The sequence below is a fragment of the Coturnix japonica genome, chromosome 10, assembly GCF_001577835.2.
Source record: "Coturnix japonica isolate 7356 chromosome 10, Coturnix japonica 2.1, whole genome shotgun sequence".
NCBI classification, from domain to species: domain Eukaryota; kingdom Metazoa; phylum Chordata; class Aves; order Galliformes; family Phasianidae; genus Coturnix; species Coturnix japonica.
Window position 1 is genome coordinate 7,592,672 of NC_029525.1, and position 17,946 is coordinate 7,610,617.

General features: G+C 43.5%; 1 protein-coding gene across 10 annotated transcripts in view; it reads left to right on the forward strand.

Annotated features, from left to right (window-relative positions):
• FAM214A (family with sequence similarity 214 member A) overlaps nucleotides 1-17,946 on the forward strand; it is a 41,410-nt gene that overhangs the window by 12,948 nt on the left and 10,516 nt on the right. For 5 of the 10 annotated variants that reach the window (XM_015872847.2, XM_015872846.2, XM_015872840.2 and 2 more), the window contains 6 exons: nucleotides 11,631-11,815; nucleotides 12,624-12,826; nucleotides 13,262-13,387; nucleotides 13,663-15,514; nucleotides 16,024-16,140; nucleotides 17,648-17,727. In XM_015872847.2, the coding sequence (XP_015728333.1) occupies nucleotides 11,631-11,815; nucleotides 12,624-12,826; nucleotides 13,262-13,387; nucleotides 13,663-15,514; nucleotides 16,024-16,140; nucleotides 17,648-17,727 (2,563 nt within the window). Of the gene's footprint in view, nucleotides 1-3,278; nucleotides 3,632-4,324; nucleotides 5,321-5,997; nucleotides 7,093-11,630; nucleotides 11,816-12,623; nucleotides 12,827-13,261; nucleotides 13,388-13,662; nucleotides 15,515-16,023; nucleotides 16,141-17,647; nucleotides 17,728-17,946 lie in introns of those variants that run through there. The other 5 variants (XM_015872843.2, XM_015872842.1, XM_015872841.2 and 2 more) reach the window with 4 other exon arrangements.

Sequence of the window (17,946 nt, forward strand, 5' to 3'; positions counted from 1 at the left end):
GGAAGATGGAATATAGATGATCAAGTGATGGTGTGGAACTCAAGAATATAAGTGTGATGTGCTTTAATGGGAGGCATACAGCATATCCTGCGGTTCAGCCATCTACCATCTTTCCCAGTTGATGTCTTTGGAGAGGAAAGCTGCTGCTTCCAGAGGGTGCTGTCTGCATAAGACGTTGGTGAGGAAGGAGAATATTGACCAGCAGGCAAAGTCTGATAATGGTGCTCATTCTTCCTGGAGGAAAACTGAGCTCTCAGTTGAATTTTCACATTCATTAGGAGTTTACAAAAGGGCTGAAGGTGGGGCGATGGATTCTGCAAACTTAAATAGCAGGCAGCGGCGATAACAAGTGAGACTGTTGTTAAACTGTTATTAACAGATGGCTGAACTTCTGATGCAAATGATCAGGCAGAGCAAGAGAAGTTCTCTTCATCCTGACCCAGTGACTCCTTGCTGTTCTCATGGCAGCTAACACTTTTTTTCCCAGTTCCAGCAAAGTTTTTGGACCTGAAGGTGACTCGTTGGTTTTATGGCTTTAAAATAAATGTAAAATGCAGAGCTAGAGGAGAAAACATAAACCAGGAGAATGTGGATATGAATTCCTGGAGATATGGAGTATTTGCATTCCTGTAAGATATTTCTGAAAGGCATTGGTGCATTTTAAAAGGCCTGTCAGTTAAAGCATCCATTTAAACATGAAAGCTGATAATCTGAACAGATTCACCTGAATCCTTTTCTTTTAACCTAATGTGAAAATCACCTGTTGCTACTGGGAGAGTGATGCAAGGGGAAAAGCGTGGAGGAAGAGGAGGTTTTTGGTGTGGTACAGAGCAGCAAGGTAGGCCTGTAGCTTGTGGGATGGATGTGGCTTTTTGTCTGTGGCTGTAGTAGAGCTGGAAGCTCTGCTGGCCACTGCATGAGTTAGAACCTTCTCTGCTCCTTTTGTGGGTTAAAATTGTGAAGGATTAGGAGAGCATTCTGGAGAAACATTGCTACAGCTTTCCTCTGCCCATGCTCTTCTTGTGTCTGACTGCTGGGAGCAGTGTGCTGGAAGGATCCCAAGTGTTAACTTTCCTATGTGTTCTAGCAGAACTGCTGTGCAATTGCTGTATCTGCTGTGGTTGGACTTGAAATAGAAAGCTGCTGATCTCTCATTAGGTCAGGACCCCTGAAAAGGCATTAGTTGAGTCTAAACTTCACGGCACTGAGACCACTGTAGGAAAGTGCTTCTGAAGCAGGTTTTAGCCTGTTCCCCTGGGAAGGCCATGGCCAGGGTCTGGGAATACTCCTGAATGTGAGTCACTTCTCATAAAGGATAAACAAGCCGTTGTAAGCCTGCTTTATCAGTGCTCTTGAGAACAATTTCTTCAGCTGCTGTTCTTTCCGAGATACATTTCTGGCTGTGGGTCTTACTTTGTGCCAGTGGCTTCTTTATAGAGTGAAGAAAGTCCTTTATGTACAAGCATACTGAGACTGGGTATACTCAAGTATTGCCAGAGTTTTTCCTGTTGCTGGTTGCTTACCTTGATGGGTCAAATAATTCTTCAGCCACAGTGTTGCTTCTAGAGAGAAAGGAAGCAAATTCCTGGAATTCTGACCTGGTGATTAGCATTTGTGATAGAAATTAAGAGTCCCATTCAGGTACCAGAGCTGTGTTTTGCTATGCATTGTGCAAATGTGGAACAAAAAGTCCTCACCTTGTTCTTTCTGCAAGTATCCAACAAGGAAATCAATGGCTTCCAAGAGGGGTTTGTAAGGAAACAAAGGGCAATGCTGATGAGATAGATAAACTGATCTCAGCATTGCTTTGCAGTGTGTACCTCCCATCTGTGGGTTAATGTGGGAGGGAGGGAAGCTCAGGTAATTGATGGACTCGAAGCTTATGTCAGGCTAATTCAGGCACCGAAGGTTTACTGCTACAGCAAGTGGGAGATAACAGGAATGTTGGCAAGCCATGGAAAATCTTTTTTTGTTTTTTTCTTTTTAGTAATTTGCTCGTTACATAGAAAGATTTCAGCAGAAAAACACAACGAGGTGTATTGAGAATCAAAAAAGACAACAGGAAAATACTATTTCCTGTGAGGCACCAGCCAGGCGTACCTTCCTCTTCAGGCTGGCTGCTGGGGAGGTGTAATCTTCTCACTGTCTTTTGCATGCTTGTTTCCAGTGGTGTGTCCTGTGGGAAGGGTGGGCCCTGCTGGCGCTGCCTGGAGCAGGAGCTGTGCTGGCACTGAGGCTTCTCCCACAGGTTGTACCCAGTCAGAGCCTCAGCTTCCAGCTTTGTCCCCTTGCACTGCACTGAGCTCCTGCCTGAGGAACTCCAGGGCTCATACCCTGCTGTTAAATCATGCACTGGAGATGCAGACCAGGTGCAGCAAGATCCAGGGAGATCTCTTTTTGCACATCAGGGTGATGGGTGGGTGTGAAATCCACCTGTGCAAAGCACTTCATTGTTTCCCTTTTCTAAAAAGCATCCTCTCCAAACAACAAAACTGTGTGTTGTGGTTGCTTGAAAATAATGCAACATTTTCTTTATGGATTTGTATCAGAAAATCTCCGTGTGATCTCCTGGTGATAGAAAAGTGACCATTGCATGCTTGGGGTCAGTGCTGCTTATGGGACTTTTTCAGTCTGATGCTCAGCTGGAGCATCTTGCAAACATTTGTGTCTGATGGAGGGATGGGTGGGCAGAGCCTTCACATTGTTGGTGTGGAGCTGACAGTGACTCTGCAGCATTTCTTGAACTGCAGGCAACTTGGGGCAGTTTCCCCTAAAACAAAAAGTACTTTTGGCATCTTCTGTTTGAAGTTTAATTGAGCGTTTAATATATTAAGTTAGTGTACTTTCTGCTGGTTTCAGACTCGGTGCTTTCTCCCTGGTTGTGTACTGTTGATGGAATGTAATCTGTAAGTCACTGGGGAGGATCGAAGCTTGTTTTTATTTCTTCATCTCTTTGTTTCTGTGAATTGTTTTGCACAAAATACAGGAGAGCTGGTGGAGGACCTTGGGCCTCAACTGGATAAAAACATTTATTCTCCATACGCTGCTTGCTTTGCTATTTTTAGCACACTGTTTTCCTTTCCTTGTGATTCATTGCTCTGTGCCTTGGCTTGCAGGTCACCTGGCTTTGGGTGTGCAGACCAGGGCTGGATCTCTGCTGGCACAACAGTGCTGTGACCTGAGGAGCTGAGTAGTCCCGTGGTGGGGTGGCTCTGAAAGGGGTGGGGAAAGGCTGAGCCCTGTCCCTGAGATTCTCTGGAAAGTATGTTCTAAGAATAGGCATTATGGGGCGTTACAGACCCACGTGCAACAGGGAGCAGGGCTGGGCTATGGGTGATGTGAGGTCAGAGCCCACGGGGCCGGCTGGCCCATGGCTCGCCTCTGCCCTCGTGGAGGGACGGCTGTTTTGGACGGATGTGTTATGAGTGCAGTGCTGCTATTCTCGCTCTAGCAGTGTTAATTTTAGCTTTCAGATGAATGTCTGGGGTTGTCAGAAGGCTGCGGGGTCCGGGTGGTGCTTCTGGGAGCCAGCCCTCAGGCTGCTGTGTGCTGCCTGTACAGAGGGCAGAGGGTCAGCAGGCATCTGTGTTCATTAGGCATACGGGTATGTTGGTGAGATAGCAGCACTCAGGTGGGTCCTCTTCCTAAAAGGATACTTTCCAAGGAGTGTGTGTGTGTGTGTGTGTAAAGCCTGGCTGTGCTGGGAGCATCTCTTGTGCACATACAGTGCTGGTGGTACCACCAGAGCTGTAGCAGCGACCCGTTTGGGTAAGGATCAGAGCTCGTGCCCCTGAAGAGCTGACATACTAATGGTGCACATGGGAGGCCCTGCTTGTAATAGCATTTTAATAGAGCTGACTGCTTTAACCAGAAAATTGGACTAGGTCACCAGTGTTTTTTTTTTCCCCTAAAATAACTCATTTCTCTCCTCCTCCCTGTCCCACATCCTACCCTGGCTCACTGGTTTGCTTTTTGAGACATGCCTCAGTAAAGCCAAGGAGTTGTTGTATCTGTTAAAAGCAGGTACTGGTAGGTAACTTTGAGAGATGTTCAACATGCAGGAGGTCTCTCTCGGTACTCTTGGGAAACTGTTCCCTTATCTTTGCTTTATGGGCTGAGTGTTGGGTGCTGGTTTCCCACTGTTCAGAGGGATTCCCCTGGCTCTTGCAGCTGTGGCATCCCTGTTGATTCCACCCAAAATGAGTCAGCGTTGGGTGTTTGGATTTCACATTGCATTTTCCAAATTTGCTCTGGTTTGTTTTCAAGAGGCCTGGCTGTGATCTGAAGCACATCTCACATGTCATAACGGTTCTTTTCCTTGCAGTAACCTTAAGGAAGAAAAACACCAGCTTGTTTCTGTGGTGCTTTTGTCTGTGGTGCAATAGCAGGTGTTAATGAAACAAAGTGGGACCTGTGCTCGCACACCATACAGCTGGCATTCACTGTGAGGACTTTTCTGCGTGCTCCCACTCCAGGTCTGTTCAGCTCCTTAATGACTCTTCAGAATCACTCGCTCTGTCTTTGAGAACTGAGGGCTCTTTACATTCTTCCTCAGAAAAGAAATGCTATTTTATCAGTGTTAGCAGTGAAATCAGCACAAGAACACTTGAAATTACATTGTCAAAGTTTCTAAGTACCATAATTATTGAAGGTGTTGAGATAAAGCCTGAAATACCTCAAAGACATTAACATTTAGTGTTCGTGGGAAACCCTGATTTAAAACAAAAAAGGCTTTTTTTTTTTGGCATGTCTATATTGTTGTGCATGCTGTTCCCAATGACACTGGCATATATTGTAAAGATGTAAAGGGACAGAGCAATAAACTGCAGAGGGAACCCAGACAGCACGGGGTACAAACACGTGGTTTAAGTAGAGGGCTGCTCTGGCAGCTCTTATAAGCACTGAAATACCTACTGTAGAGCTTTAAGCAACACTCCGGTGTTGTTCTTTTCTTTTTTTAAGACACGTCTGAGACTGATTTATTACCACAAATTGTTGCTTTACATCTTCAGACCAATCTCTGCGTAAAATATTGCAGAACTCTGCAAATAGTTGAATCATTGTCAAGCTCGATTGTTAAACAAATTAAAGAGGGAACTTCTGTCTGCGGTGCTGAACTGTATTGTGTTTAAGGTCTCACATAAAATTTCTGGCATCCATTTTTATTTATATATTATAAAAATTCAGTCACAGCCAGAACTTAATGCAGAGCTGCTGCTGACCTGTTTAATGGAGGGATACGGTGGCGTCCAACTGGAGTCAGACCTCCCGGTACTGAATTGCAGCGACTGCCATATGGGTGTTATGCCTGCACAAAGAGGTGAGTGCAGCCAAAAATACGTGTGCTTTTTCATTGTGAATTGTTAGGCTTCCATTGAAAAGAAAGCAGCAGTTGTGGGGCAGCAGCAGTGTGGTATTCACAGCTAGCTACAGATGGAGCAAGTTGATGGAAGCCTTCGGTCTGTATGTGCTGCTGCAGCCAAGTCAGCTCTCAAATTAGCAAGTTAGAGTAGTGAAGCTCCTCACTGCCTTCCTCATCTCTGCACAGCCCCCCACTGAGAGGCCTGCTGAGGGATGAGGCCTTGTCCTTCCAGGATGGCTCCATTGGAACCAGTTAGTGAAGGAGGCTGAAAAGATGTTTGAATGTAGGTTTAGAAATCTCATACAGGAAAATCCATACTCAAATATAAGAATGATCACTTGTTTTCTGGAATAAGCCTAAAGACTAAGCTTTTGCATCTTCCATAAGCTTAAGAAGGCTCTGTTTGCTGTCCCGGGGTGATGTGCTGCTTTGTTCCCAGTTCTTCTGGTTCCCAGCCCACCTGAGGGCTGCAGGTACATGCTACTGGTGGAGCTGGATGTTTGCCTTGGACTCAGCTGTGCACCCCTCCGCCCCCTCCCCTCCTGTGGGACCTTGTGGGAACCAAGTGGGACCTTGAAACAGAACAATTTTAACAATTTTTTTTTTTTTTTTGCTATAATCAAGCAAAACTTGTTTGTTCTAATACACTAATGTAGTCTGGTGTACACATTTGTTTCATTTGTGCCAGTTTTTTGTGTGTATCACATTTAACCAAGGAAATCCAAATGTAAAGGAAAACACAAATTGATGTGTGTTTAATTAAGTGCATTACTGAGGCAAAAGTCTTTCAGTACCTGTCTGGTTATAGCATGTTAGCACAAGCAGCATCTTTTGTAACTCCATAGAGTGCTGCTCTGGGATCAGCAGAAAGCGTGTGTTGCTCCAGCCTGCTTATATTTAAAACTCTGAACGTCTTTTAAACATCAGCATTAGGGCTCTCACAACTTCACAGTAACATTCCAGCACTCGTTTACCTATGTTAGGATACAGTGGAACAGCTGTATTGTGGAATAGACAACTTTTCTTGCAGCTCAGTGAATGGGGGGTTGTAACTGAGTTTGAAACTAGCTGCCTGTTTTCAGGTATGGTCTTCCTTTAAATAAATACAGACCATTAAATCATAACGATTGCTCCGCTTCTCCATTTGTCATTTCCTTGTAGAGTGAGAAACAATTTGGCTTAACATCATTTGTTCTTAAGCGTTCCCCTTCTTTTCCCAGTTAAGTGAAAATAAAGTCAGTTTCCCTGAGCAGCGTTCTAACGTTGGAGCTGGAGTTTGGTTTGGTGGAATGCCAACGAGTCAAAAGTAGCAGGTTAACCTGATGTTGCTAGGTAAAAATAGAAGGCTACAGTTGGGAAGAGCAGTGACTCAGAGAGCAGTGTGGTGATGGCAGAATAGGATGTCAGCCAAGGCGCAGGAAGTGGGATGGGAACACCCAGAGCAGTTCAGCAGCCTGTGTTCTGTGCTCTCCAAGGGAGTGGTTTCTGAGACTGCTGCCGAGAGTTTCAGCTTGAAATGAATTGAATTGCTTTTCTTCTGTACTTGTTGAACAATTTGACCCTGAATAGATTTTAGTGAAGGCAGTTACCTGAATTGTACTTCTTGTCCAGTCTGATTCTAAGCTCGATGCTCTGGGAAGTGTAAAGAGGAAGCAGAAATGCCATGAGGTACTGCACTGCTGCACCAGGAGTCAGTGCTGGGGGGGTCTATAGAGCATTCCTGAGATCAGGTGAGTCACCAGCTCATTGTGTTTTCTTGAATTCAAGTCAACTTAGCTAATGGCTTGTTTCACTTAAGGCATAGACTGGCTCATGGTTTTGACTCTTGATAGCTTAAATTATACTCAAACCCTTCATATTGCAAGGCCTCTGAGCTCTGTGACTTCAGATGTAATTATGGGCTTGAAGCATGTAGACACAACATCCAGAAAATGATGGATTTTGGAGGTTCAAGGGCAGCATTCTTTGAAGTAGAGCACAACATGGGATTAGTTAACTGAAGCATCCGTAGGTGTTTCTAATTCCAGAAGAGAAGCTATTAGTCAAATGTTTACATTGTGTTTCATTTCCTTTACAGTAGTCTGTTGAATCCCTGCCTTACTCTTAAAACACAGGGCTACCTTTAACCCACTTCTTGGAGCAGAGATATAATAAAACCCATTTGTTGGCTATTAGGAGCCCATGCTGAAACTTTTATGTGCCTTGCAGAGCCTCTGCTAGGAGGAGATGGGAACTCCTTGTTCTGACCCTCACAGAGCAGCTACTGCTTCCTTAGTGTACCTGATGTCCATGGCCTGGAGCCTTAGACTGAAGAGTCTCCTTACAGGCTGCCTGTAATAATCACTAAAGAATAAGAAATCCACACACTTGAGCAATATTTTTAGTCTTTCCAGAAATTGATACTGGAGTGGCACCAAATGCACTGGATAACAAATGTAGTGCACAGTGGTGTCAGCAGGGCTGGCGTGGGGTTGGGGAGATGCAGGGAGAGGCGTGGGGCTGGGCAAGCAGAGAGGCCAGCATCCAGCTGTGCACCTCAGCTGCACTGATGGGGCAATTCCTGCTTGGTTCTGCAGTTTGCTTGCTTCCTAGTAAGCAAAATATGAGTCTGATTATACTGGTGGCCTTCAGAATCTGTTCCGGATGCCTAAAGATTTTTCAGGGATGCTGTGGGCCATCCTAGAGCATATTTAAAGGTAATTACTTGCTGTGTTCCATGGACTGTTAAGGGTAGCCTTCTTAATCACATTGTGGGGGGGGTCCCTGCAACTGTCAGATGAGCCAGAGCTGCACCCCTGGAATACAGTCAGGGCAGGGTTCTCAGTTGGCACAGTGGAGCACCTGGGTGCATGATACCAGTGTCTTTGCTTCATGTGTCAGCCTAGGAGAGAGATTAACTGCTCTTCTAACGCACGTTTCATGAAGGCATTTTCTGTAATTACTGCAGAAAATACAGCAATAGGAAAGGGAAGGGAGTTGGTCTGTGTGGCTGTGACCTAACTGGGGAAGGAGTCGATGGGCAGAGTGTGCTCAGCTGTGTTGGGAGAGTCTGTCCCAGCTCGGTGACATTATGGCTCTCTTGTACCGCAAGCAAGAGTTCAAGAGATGTCAGTGCATGTGCCTGTTGTAGCTTTTCCTTTGTTTTTGAGTCCTTGTCCTTTACTACAGTACTCCAGTGATTTGTGCAGTGGACAGGGGAGGGCAAGGATTTGAAGGCCCTTCCTGATATTTCTTGTTAAATGTGCTTTCCTGTTTGTCTGGAAGATGTGGGAAAGTAGTTCTTGTTTGGTGTATGGAAGAGACAAAGGAAGACAAAACGCTGTGCCTCCAGGTCTAAGTTTTCCAGCACTGTATGCTTAGTTCTATGTATAGCATAATAGCTTCATTCAAAATTGATGTATATATATTTTCTTTCCTACAGCAGTCTGTTGCTGTCTCCTGTGACTAGCTGGTCAGTACGCTTCAGTTTCAATTAGCAGTGAAAGGCAATAGTGCCTTATTACTTCAGTTCCCGTGTACTTGTGTCAACCAATTGGAGCTTTATCCGTTTTAAGGGCAAGAGAATACATGCACTGCTGCATCACTTGTTTTATATCACACACTTGCATGTTCCATTGCCAGAGATGAAGCAGAATAAAAACATATTCATAGTAAAGTTATAGGCTTGAGGTGATTCTGTGCAGTGTCGTGTCTTGAACAGAGATGAATTATAGACGAAAGCAAAGTGCTGCATAACCAGGAATTCTTTTTCACTAAACACTGAGTTTGCTGTTTCTATAAATGCCTTTCCACCCTTGTCCTCAATTACATCAACTTGCATCATCCGTGTCTGTTGTGTAGGAACAATTACCATGCTTCTCAGCATTCACAGGGCTTTTTTCCTTTACTGAAGCCATTAGAAGTTGCCAAATAATACAGAAATCACGTGGAGCTGAAAAAAAAGTCAACGTGCCACATGGCATTTGTAGGAAAACACATTTCTCAATAGCCATCACTATTTGTGCCTTAAAAGAATTAAAAAATGAAGATCAGATGCCTTGTTTGTTACATTGCTGATGTCATTTGTAACAGTTGGCCCCTGTCTTTATAAGCCGTTAAGAGAGCAGTAGCTTATGCTAGCTCAGAGCTTGGTGTTGGTCTTCCTTTGAGGATGTGCCGTTTGCAGTTTCCTAGTGTAGATTTTGAGGTATTGCGTCCTGCTCTGCTCATGTCTGTTCTGTAAGCAGCTGGTTGACCAAGGTAGGATCTGTCTGTGGAAGCACATCTGGATCTTGATGGAGTGCTTTCATTTTTTTTCTTTAAAACCAGGCTGCTTTTCCATACTTAACTGCGCAGTTTTCTCTGCTATTCTCACAAGAAGCAATGTTTCCTCCCCCCCTTTTTTTGTTAGGAACAAGGCTGTTCTGCTTTAGCTTGTTCTGGCTTTGACTGAGCACTTCTGGGTGTTGGCAGCTCCTACAGCCAAGCAGGAGAGCTGCTCCTGCAGTGATCCAGCCTGCCATGACTTAACACCACTGCGACCTTAGGACGTATGGACTAAGCACGTTGCTTATATCAGCACCAAGATACAATCTCAGTGCTTCCATCTCAGATTTTCCATATCCCATTCCTTATTCTTTAAGTGTGACTTACCTGTTGTTTGGGTGTATGTATGCCTGAAAAAATAAGTCATAGGTGCCTAATTTTGTCATTGAGTCACATCACTGTTAGTTGGTTGTCCTTTCTGTTACTTACTGTTCCTTTAATCTTTTGTGCCTCCCCCCAGTACTTTCTGCCATCCATCAGAAGAATGGCCACTGTAACTCATTACTGTAACTGTAACTCATGCCAGCTGATGCAAGGCTTGGTGTGTGTAGGGGCTCTTGGGGAAACTCATCTCACCTCAGGCTTTTGACAGAAGGCAAGTGTTGGTCTGTGCCCGGTGCAGGCAGCACCCAGCCCTGTGCTGCCACTCAGCTGGGGTTCCTGCTGCCTCTGCCTGTCCTGCTTTCTCTTCTGTTTGTCCATGGACAGAAGCACATCCCTTCAGAAAGAGTAAAGGGGTCTGTAAATATGCAGACTCATAGAATCATAGAATGGCCTGGGTTGAAAACCACTGTCATGATCATCTAGTTTCAACCCCCCGGCCACGGGCAGGCTCACCAACCACTAAACAGACTGCCCAGTGCTGCAACCAGCCTGGGACTTGTCTGTAGTGAGTGTGGTTCCCTGGCTGTGGAGCTGGCTTCTCCCGTGTGTAGATCCCTCAGGCACTGGGGCATAAAGGCAAAAAAGCAACCCAAAAACAAACAAACAAAAAAACTAAACCAGAAAAGCCTCCTGAACCATCTCTTTTCTATAGGTGAAAAATCACTCGTGCGTGGTGTTCAAAACATGCACTGAAGTTAACAGTCCCTTCTGGGGCACAGCACAGGATGCTCACACTAGAGCAGTGAACATGTCACCTGCTTTGATGCCCCAGAAGCATAAAACAAAGAGCTGCTGCCGTGCTGCAGAACTGAGGCCTCTGCATTGCACTCTGTGGACACTGCATGTGCCAGCGTGGCTCATGAGGAGCAGTGCAGCTGCTGCTTTGTTTAGGGAGACTTGTTGAGGTTTGGTTCTTTGCACAAGTTCAGACTGAGCGTGGTATGAAACAATGAATATTTGTATGTGCCTCGTGAACCTTTGTCTCTGTGTGCAAGCTGTTAATGGTAACTATAAATGGACCTCCCTTAAATAATCCCGGCTCTCAGCAGTAGGAACTTGCTATAAAAATCTTAAAGAACATTGTGTCCCACTTTCTCTAATATAATTAACTCTTACTATTTTTTCCCTATTAAATGTTTTTAATGTATTATGTGATGCAGTGTGTCTTCTTTATATCTGTTATGTGCTGTGAAGGATGTCGAGTCGTGCTGCCATCAGGCTCCTTCTATTAGGACCCAGGAGAGGTTTTTCCTGTGGAGAGCCCGTGACTCAGCTGTGGGTTGCAACACAAGCTGTAGCTCTTTGTGATGGTGCAGCCTGGTGACACAGCCATTACTCTGGAGCTTTCTTTAGAGCGTTTCTAATTTTGTATGCTTGCAGCAGCAAAGTTACAGGTAGAAGAAAGAGGAGTTTTGGTGGTGTGATGACTCTTGGCATTGTGGGGAGGGCAAGTGGTACCAACATCCACTTCCCATAGCTCATGTTTAAAGTGTACATTGGAATAAGCCACAGGAACGGCTACAGTTTAATGCTTGTAATACAGCAGGTGACATTGATCTTTGTCTTTTTGAAATGGCAGATACTTTAGATGAGTACTTTGAGTATGAAGCTGAGGAGTTCCTGGTCTCCTTGGCCTTGCTGATCACCGAGGGTCGGACGCCTGAACACTCGATAAAGGGCAGAACAGAGGGCTTTCATTGTCCTCCAGCACAGTCAAGTCAGCCACCAACAACTAAGCATGAATGCAGTGACAAGCTGGCTCAGGTATGATTGTCCCATTTCATTTGGAGCATTGCTACCATGATGAAAATCAGCTGAGAACCCCTGGTAGGTTCTGTAGGTAAGCACAATTGCTGTCTGTCAGGTCCGCATTAAAGCAAGTAGTTTGGTGTCATACTAATAATAGATCAGATCTGTCCTTAAAATGAGATCGTCAAGCCTTTTATCCTTGAACATGAAGTTCTGCATAGCTACCTGAATACAGCACCTATTTGAGTCTTTATTATGCAGATTGTGAGTGCTATACTTAGCATTCATGGTCTTTTTTTTTTTTTTTTTTGATAGAGAGAGACAAAATGTAGGCTGACTTGCAGAACTTTTTGCTTTTTCAGGTGATAATAAAAAGTTAGTGGTCTAAAAATGCAGGATCGCCATCAAACGCACCTCATCTCTTTTGGGTTGATGCTGGAGCGTCTCTCAAACAAAAGATACAGAGTGCTGTGTGAATTTGCAGTTTACTTATGCAAAAGTTAGTCTGATCCAAGAGACAACATTTCATAAGGTACTGCTGAGGACGGCCTATGGAGAGAAGTTAAAGATGCAGGGTATGGTAGTTAGGGGAATTTCTACGATCTCTTTATTTTTGACTGAAGTTGCTTTAACTACTGCCATGAATGATTTGTTTATTCACCGTCTGATAGCTCTAGGATCCTATTGCTGATTTGGTGCAGTGTAGTCTACAGAACTTGGCCCTTACCCTTCCTGAGGTCTTTGGAATGTGATTTTAAAGTGGGTTTAAACGTGGCTATTATTTTTATTGCTTACGTATGTTGACATTTATTCTCTCCCTTAGTGTCGTCAAGCCAGGAGAACCAGATCTGAGGTTATGCTACTGTGGAAAAACAATATTCCAATCATGGTTGAAGTGATGTTACTTCCAGACTGTTGCTATAGTGATGAAGGGCCTAACACGGAGGGGAATGATTTAAATGATCCTGCAATCAAACAAGATGCATTGTTGTTAGAAAGGTGGATTTTGGAACCAGTTCCTCGACAGTAAGTTGGGTATTGGGATCAGTTGATGGTTGCTTGACTTGTTAAGTTCTGTGAATGTTTACTGTAGGTGGGAGCCAATTAGTCTCAGTTATCTTCAAATTGTGGAGGAATTTTGTTGTTTTGCTTGAATCATCTATTTTACTTGCAGAATGAAAACTTGTAAATAAATTTGTCTTCCTGTATTTAATACAGAAAACTCTAACAATGCACATGTAATATATTGTATTTATGCATATATTATATTTTTGACTGTATTTTCCTACAAGATATTTGCAAAATTTGACCTTTTACCCAAGAAGTGATAATGTGGTATAGACAGAGAAGGCAAATGGGGAAGGGAGCAACAGGTCCTGTGAAAGCTTAGTTGTGTCCTAGTTTTATTAGCTCTCTGTGTGTATTCTTACCAACATCTGTGTTTCTTCTAATGCATTTTAGAAGCGGAGATCGATTCATTGAAGAGAAGACTCTTTTATTGGCTGTTCGCTCTTTTGTTTTCTTCTCCCAGCTGAGCGCGTGGCTGAGTGTTTCACACGGTGCTGTTCCCCGTAACATTCTGTACAGGTGTGTTAGAAGTGAAAAATACTCTTACTTGGCTGTTTGCAGGTTGCTGCTGCTCACCTTAAACCCATTCTTCGTACCCACACCCTCTTTGCTTTCAGAGGGTGCCACGTTGTTGGCCCAGCTCTGTACTGTTTGTATCAGGTTCCTTCACCTTGCAGAGTGTGGCAGCTGCAGTGTGACAAAGCTTCAGTGTTTTGTTTTTGCACTTTGTCTCATAGAGTATCAAAGGCTCTCTATTTAGGTATTTCTATAAATGCACTTCTGTATTGTTTCAGGGTGAGTGCTGCAGATGTGGACCTGCAATGGACATTCTCCCAGACGCCAACAGAGCACGTCTTTCCTGTTCCTAATGTTTCTCACAATGTGGCCTTGAAAGTCAGTGTTCAGTCCTTACCCAGACAATCGAATTACCCAGTTTTGACCTGTAGTATTCACACCAACCTTAGCTATTATGAAAAGCAAATGAAAGAGCGTAAGTTATATCAGCACAGTGAATCCAGCACAGCAGAGTTTTGCAGTACCTTCAGTCCACAGTGCATCCGTGGGAAACAAGCGTGGACCATGATACCTGAAGGCCTACTTAATGTAAAAAAGACACCTGAATTTACTTCATCTCTCAGAAATTTAAAGCTTTATCCATCTACTGGTCTTGGATCTGATTTTGCAGCATCACAGTCTAAAGTTCAGTGCTATAATGCTGCAGCCGACAGTAAGACACAAGCTCATGAAACAGCTGTTAGAACTTTTAAATCACTTTCGTTGGTTGATTCCCGTGTTTCGAATGGTCATTGCTCTCATCAGTCCACAGGAGAAACCAATCCTTTGATAGGCTCCTTACTTCAGGAGCGACAAGAAGTCATTGCAAGAATTGCTCAACACTTGATTCACTGTGATCCAGCTACTTCCTCAGTTGTTGCTGGACGCCCCTTCAACATGCATGAAACCAGCACAGCTACACCAAAAGCATTTCGGAGTACTTATGAAGATGAAAGCTTGCTGAGGAAAGGCAGGGAAACCTCACCTGTTCCTGCTGTCAATTCAGATAATGCAAAGGAAGAAGATGTTGGTGAAGGCAAAACTAGAGCAATACCAGAAATCCCACGGCTCGATCCCCGTGCTCCAGTGAACCACTGTGGCCGTCCATCTGCAGGAGAAGGCAACCCTCTCATTGACTCTCTGCTCCAGGAGCGGCGGGATGTTATAGCAAGGATTGCCCAGCACTTAATTCGTTGTGATCCAGCTACTTCTCATGTCAATGGTCGTCCATTCAATGTACACGAGCCTAGCCCAGTTTCTTCAAAAGTTTTCCGAAGTACGTATGAGGATGAAAATTTGCTGAAGAGAGTCAAGCAACCATCTTCTGTTTCTTTTGCTAAATCCTGTTTTTCTTTGCCAGAAGACAGCAGTAAATCAAAGTTGAAAACGCCTGATACTCCTAGCAGTCCTCGGCTTGATGGTGAATCAAAGGCTTCTCTGAAACTTCAAGCGAGAAGAAGATTGGTGTTAGCAAAACCTAGTGATGCTGTCCAAAATGCTTTTCATCAGATTTCAAATAAGACTTCTCATTCATTTACAAACATGCACACATCGTCATCGTGTGTTAAAGAAAATAAATCTGAACTGCCGGATAAATTGGAAATGATGCAGTCTGATTGTATGCAGAAAGACCAGACAGCCAATAGAATTAAACAGTGTTCAAATTTTAGCAGCACTGATGAACAGATTTGCACAAATAAACTGAAAGAAAGAACAGTTGTCAGTGAGACCAACAACAACACAGGCACTTTGAACAATTTGCAGATAGATAAATGCAGAATACTTGAAGGTACAAAAAAAGCAACTGTGATGCAGGCATCTGACTCTTTGCACAAGAATGAACTCAAATGTTCAGACAGAGACTCAAAAAAACAAAGTATTTATGAGCAGAATACCCAGCTTATTAGTATTGAGAATTATTTAAATAAAGACCACGACAACTTCAAAAATAAAAATAGACAAGATAAAATAAAAGCTGCACATGATGAGAATGAGGAGCCAGTAGGCCTTGATTTCCAAAGCACTTCTCAGAAGAAGCCTACAGATGATGGCTCTATTAGGTGTGAGCGGCTGAAGAACCCAGACGTGCAGGTAAGCAGAGATGAAAAGAGCAGTTTCTTTAGCTGCTGGCAGTTGGGTAACTTGTAACTGCACTCTGTGTTTGCTGAGGGTGATGGGAGGAAGTGGTTTTGTCTGACTTAGTGAAGCAGTCTGGGACTGTTGTCTGCTTCCAGGTCTGAAGTGAAGTTTGGTCTAGAGGTGCTTCTCTCCTCCCTCCTAAATTAAAAATTTAACGTGAGGAAGAACATTGCCTCATCCTGCTCGCTGTAAGAGCATTAGAAATGACACATTCTGTAGTCAGTTGGGGGTGTCATGTATACTCGTACTGTTGTCTCAATATGGTATGTGACCATTTACATTCAGTAGTTTGTAGCAGTTGTAGACGGAATCAAAGAGAACTTACATCTGTTTCATAATATGTCAGTGTGGTGCAGATGCACCAGCTGCACGAGCTCTTTCTACTCAAGCAAACAAATGATATCTTGATAGGCTGTTGAAATGGCCCAATAATGTCTTGAGTCAATCTGTTTCTCTGACAGAAAGCACCATCTCTAAAACACACAAATATATGGCGGAAACACAATTTTCGGTCCTTGGATGGAACTTCAACCAAGGCTTTTCATCCCCGAACTGGATTGCCTCTGCTTTCAAGTCCTGTAAGCTACTGATGGAATTATGGCTTAATTGTGACACAGTGTTTATGTGAGAAAGGGGATATTTTGTACATTCAGTTCCTGTGTATTGTAGAAAATTTGGCAAGCTATCTAGAAGTTTTTGTCCTTTTGGTATCAGGGTGAATGCTTTTATGGGTGGAATCTTCAGAGTTAACTCTAAAATTGAGTTTGAATGCATTAGAGGCACCGCTTGAGGGATTCCCAAGAGTAACAAAAGGTAAAATCAACTCTGTTATGGCAAAGTAAAGAAAGCATTTTGAAGTTGACTTATTTAGTCACCAAGGAGTTTTTGTGTGAGTTATTAAAACCTAGTGGCCTTTTATCCTAAAGTTTTTGTTTCTGTGAACAGTTTGTGCAGTGTATTCTTCAACATCCAGATACAGTTGAGTAAGTGACACAAGGTTGCTGTGATAAGGCAGAAACACATCTTTATATGAGGGCTGTTCTGAAAGTAATGCCCGATGTTTAATTATGTTGGCTAGTGTGACACGGAAATGTGGATGAAGCAAAGGTGTGGATTTGAATTCTTCCATGTGAAAAAAAAAAATAAAATGGCACCCATTAACATTTATTGATGATTGCTGAACGTTTATGGAGACCAAATAGTGAGTGTGGGCACAGGACGGGGGCTGGTAGTGCATATCAGCAGTGGCAACAGTAATTTGAAAGATAAGTCACTTTGCCCCATACCAGTCTGAAATTCATGGAGCACATTGTTGGTCTTGGCTGGACTGTCCTACCACAACCACCATGTAGGCCAGATTGGGTGCCTTCTGATTTCCATCTGTTTGGGACAGTGGAAAGATGGCCTGTGTGGGTGATGTTTTCCTAGCAATAGCACTGTTATAGCAGCAGCAAAACAGATTTTTTCAGTGTGGCACGCAGGCTCTTATTCATTGTTGGCAAAAACTCACAGCTAATGCTGGTGACTGCGCTGAAAATAAATAAATAAATAACATTTGGCAGTTGAGAATTTCCTCTATCAAGTGTTGCACAGGAGGCATTACTTTCAGAGCAATCCACGTAGTTCCCAGCTGGTTGGTTGGGGCTTTTAAAGAAGAAGACGTTCCCAATTAGAACTACTGACAGGCTGACCTTTTGTAATCAGCATATGGTGCATTTTGTCCTTTGGTGCTTAGGGATGATGTGGTATTTTCAGGGAACTCAGATGGAAATTGATACAACTTGTTTGCTTCTAACACTGTGCATTACTCCAAAGCCTCCTGAGTAAGCTGGGCAGTGATTTGGGGGTATATTTAGTTCCAGTTGCTTTGTTCACATGTTCTTCTGGAGGCTCTTGTTGGTGTTGATCAGATTTTTTTTCCTTCAGTGTTTTTAAGCAATCTTTAATAATTGTAGATTATTTTCACTAAGTTTAGAATAACTTCCTTCTTTGTTTTCATGTTTTTGTAACATCATGCAAATTCTTGGCAATCCTGTGCTTTCTGGAGGTACAGCTTCTAAATTAGCATTTTCTTCCCTTTTGGAGGTTCCTCAGAGGAAAACACAATCTGGGTGCTTTGATCTGGATTCGTCACTGCTGCAGCTGAAATGTTTGTCAGCAAGAAGGTATGTTTCATTGACCAGAAGCTTTGAGGTTATTGTTCTTTTTTTCAGAAACAGAACATATATAACAACAAAGATGGTTAACAAATACAGATGGATGGGCGCCTTCCCAAAGAATTCTTATTCTGAAATATATATACTATAAATTTAATTTCAGACAGTATTGCAATTACAGTGCAGGCAGCACTTTTCAGCCCTTGGTCTGGTTATCAGTTGATGGGT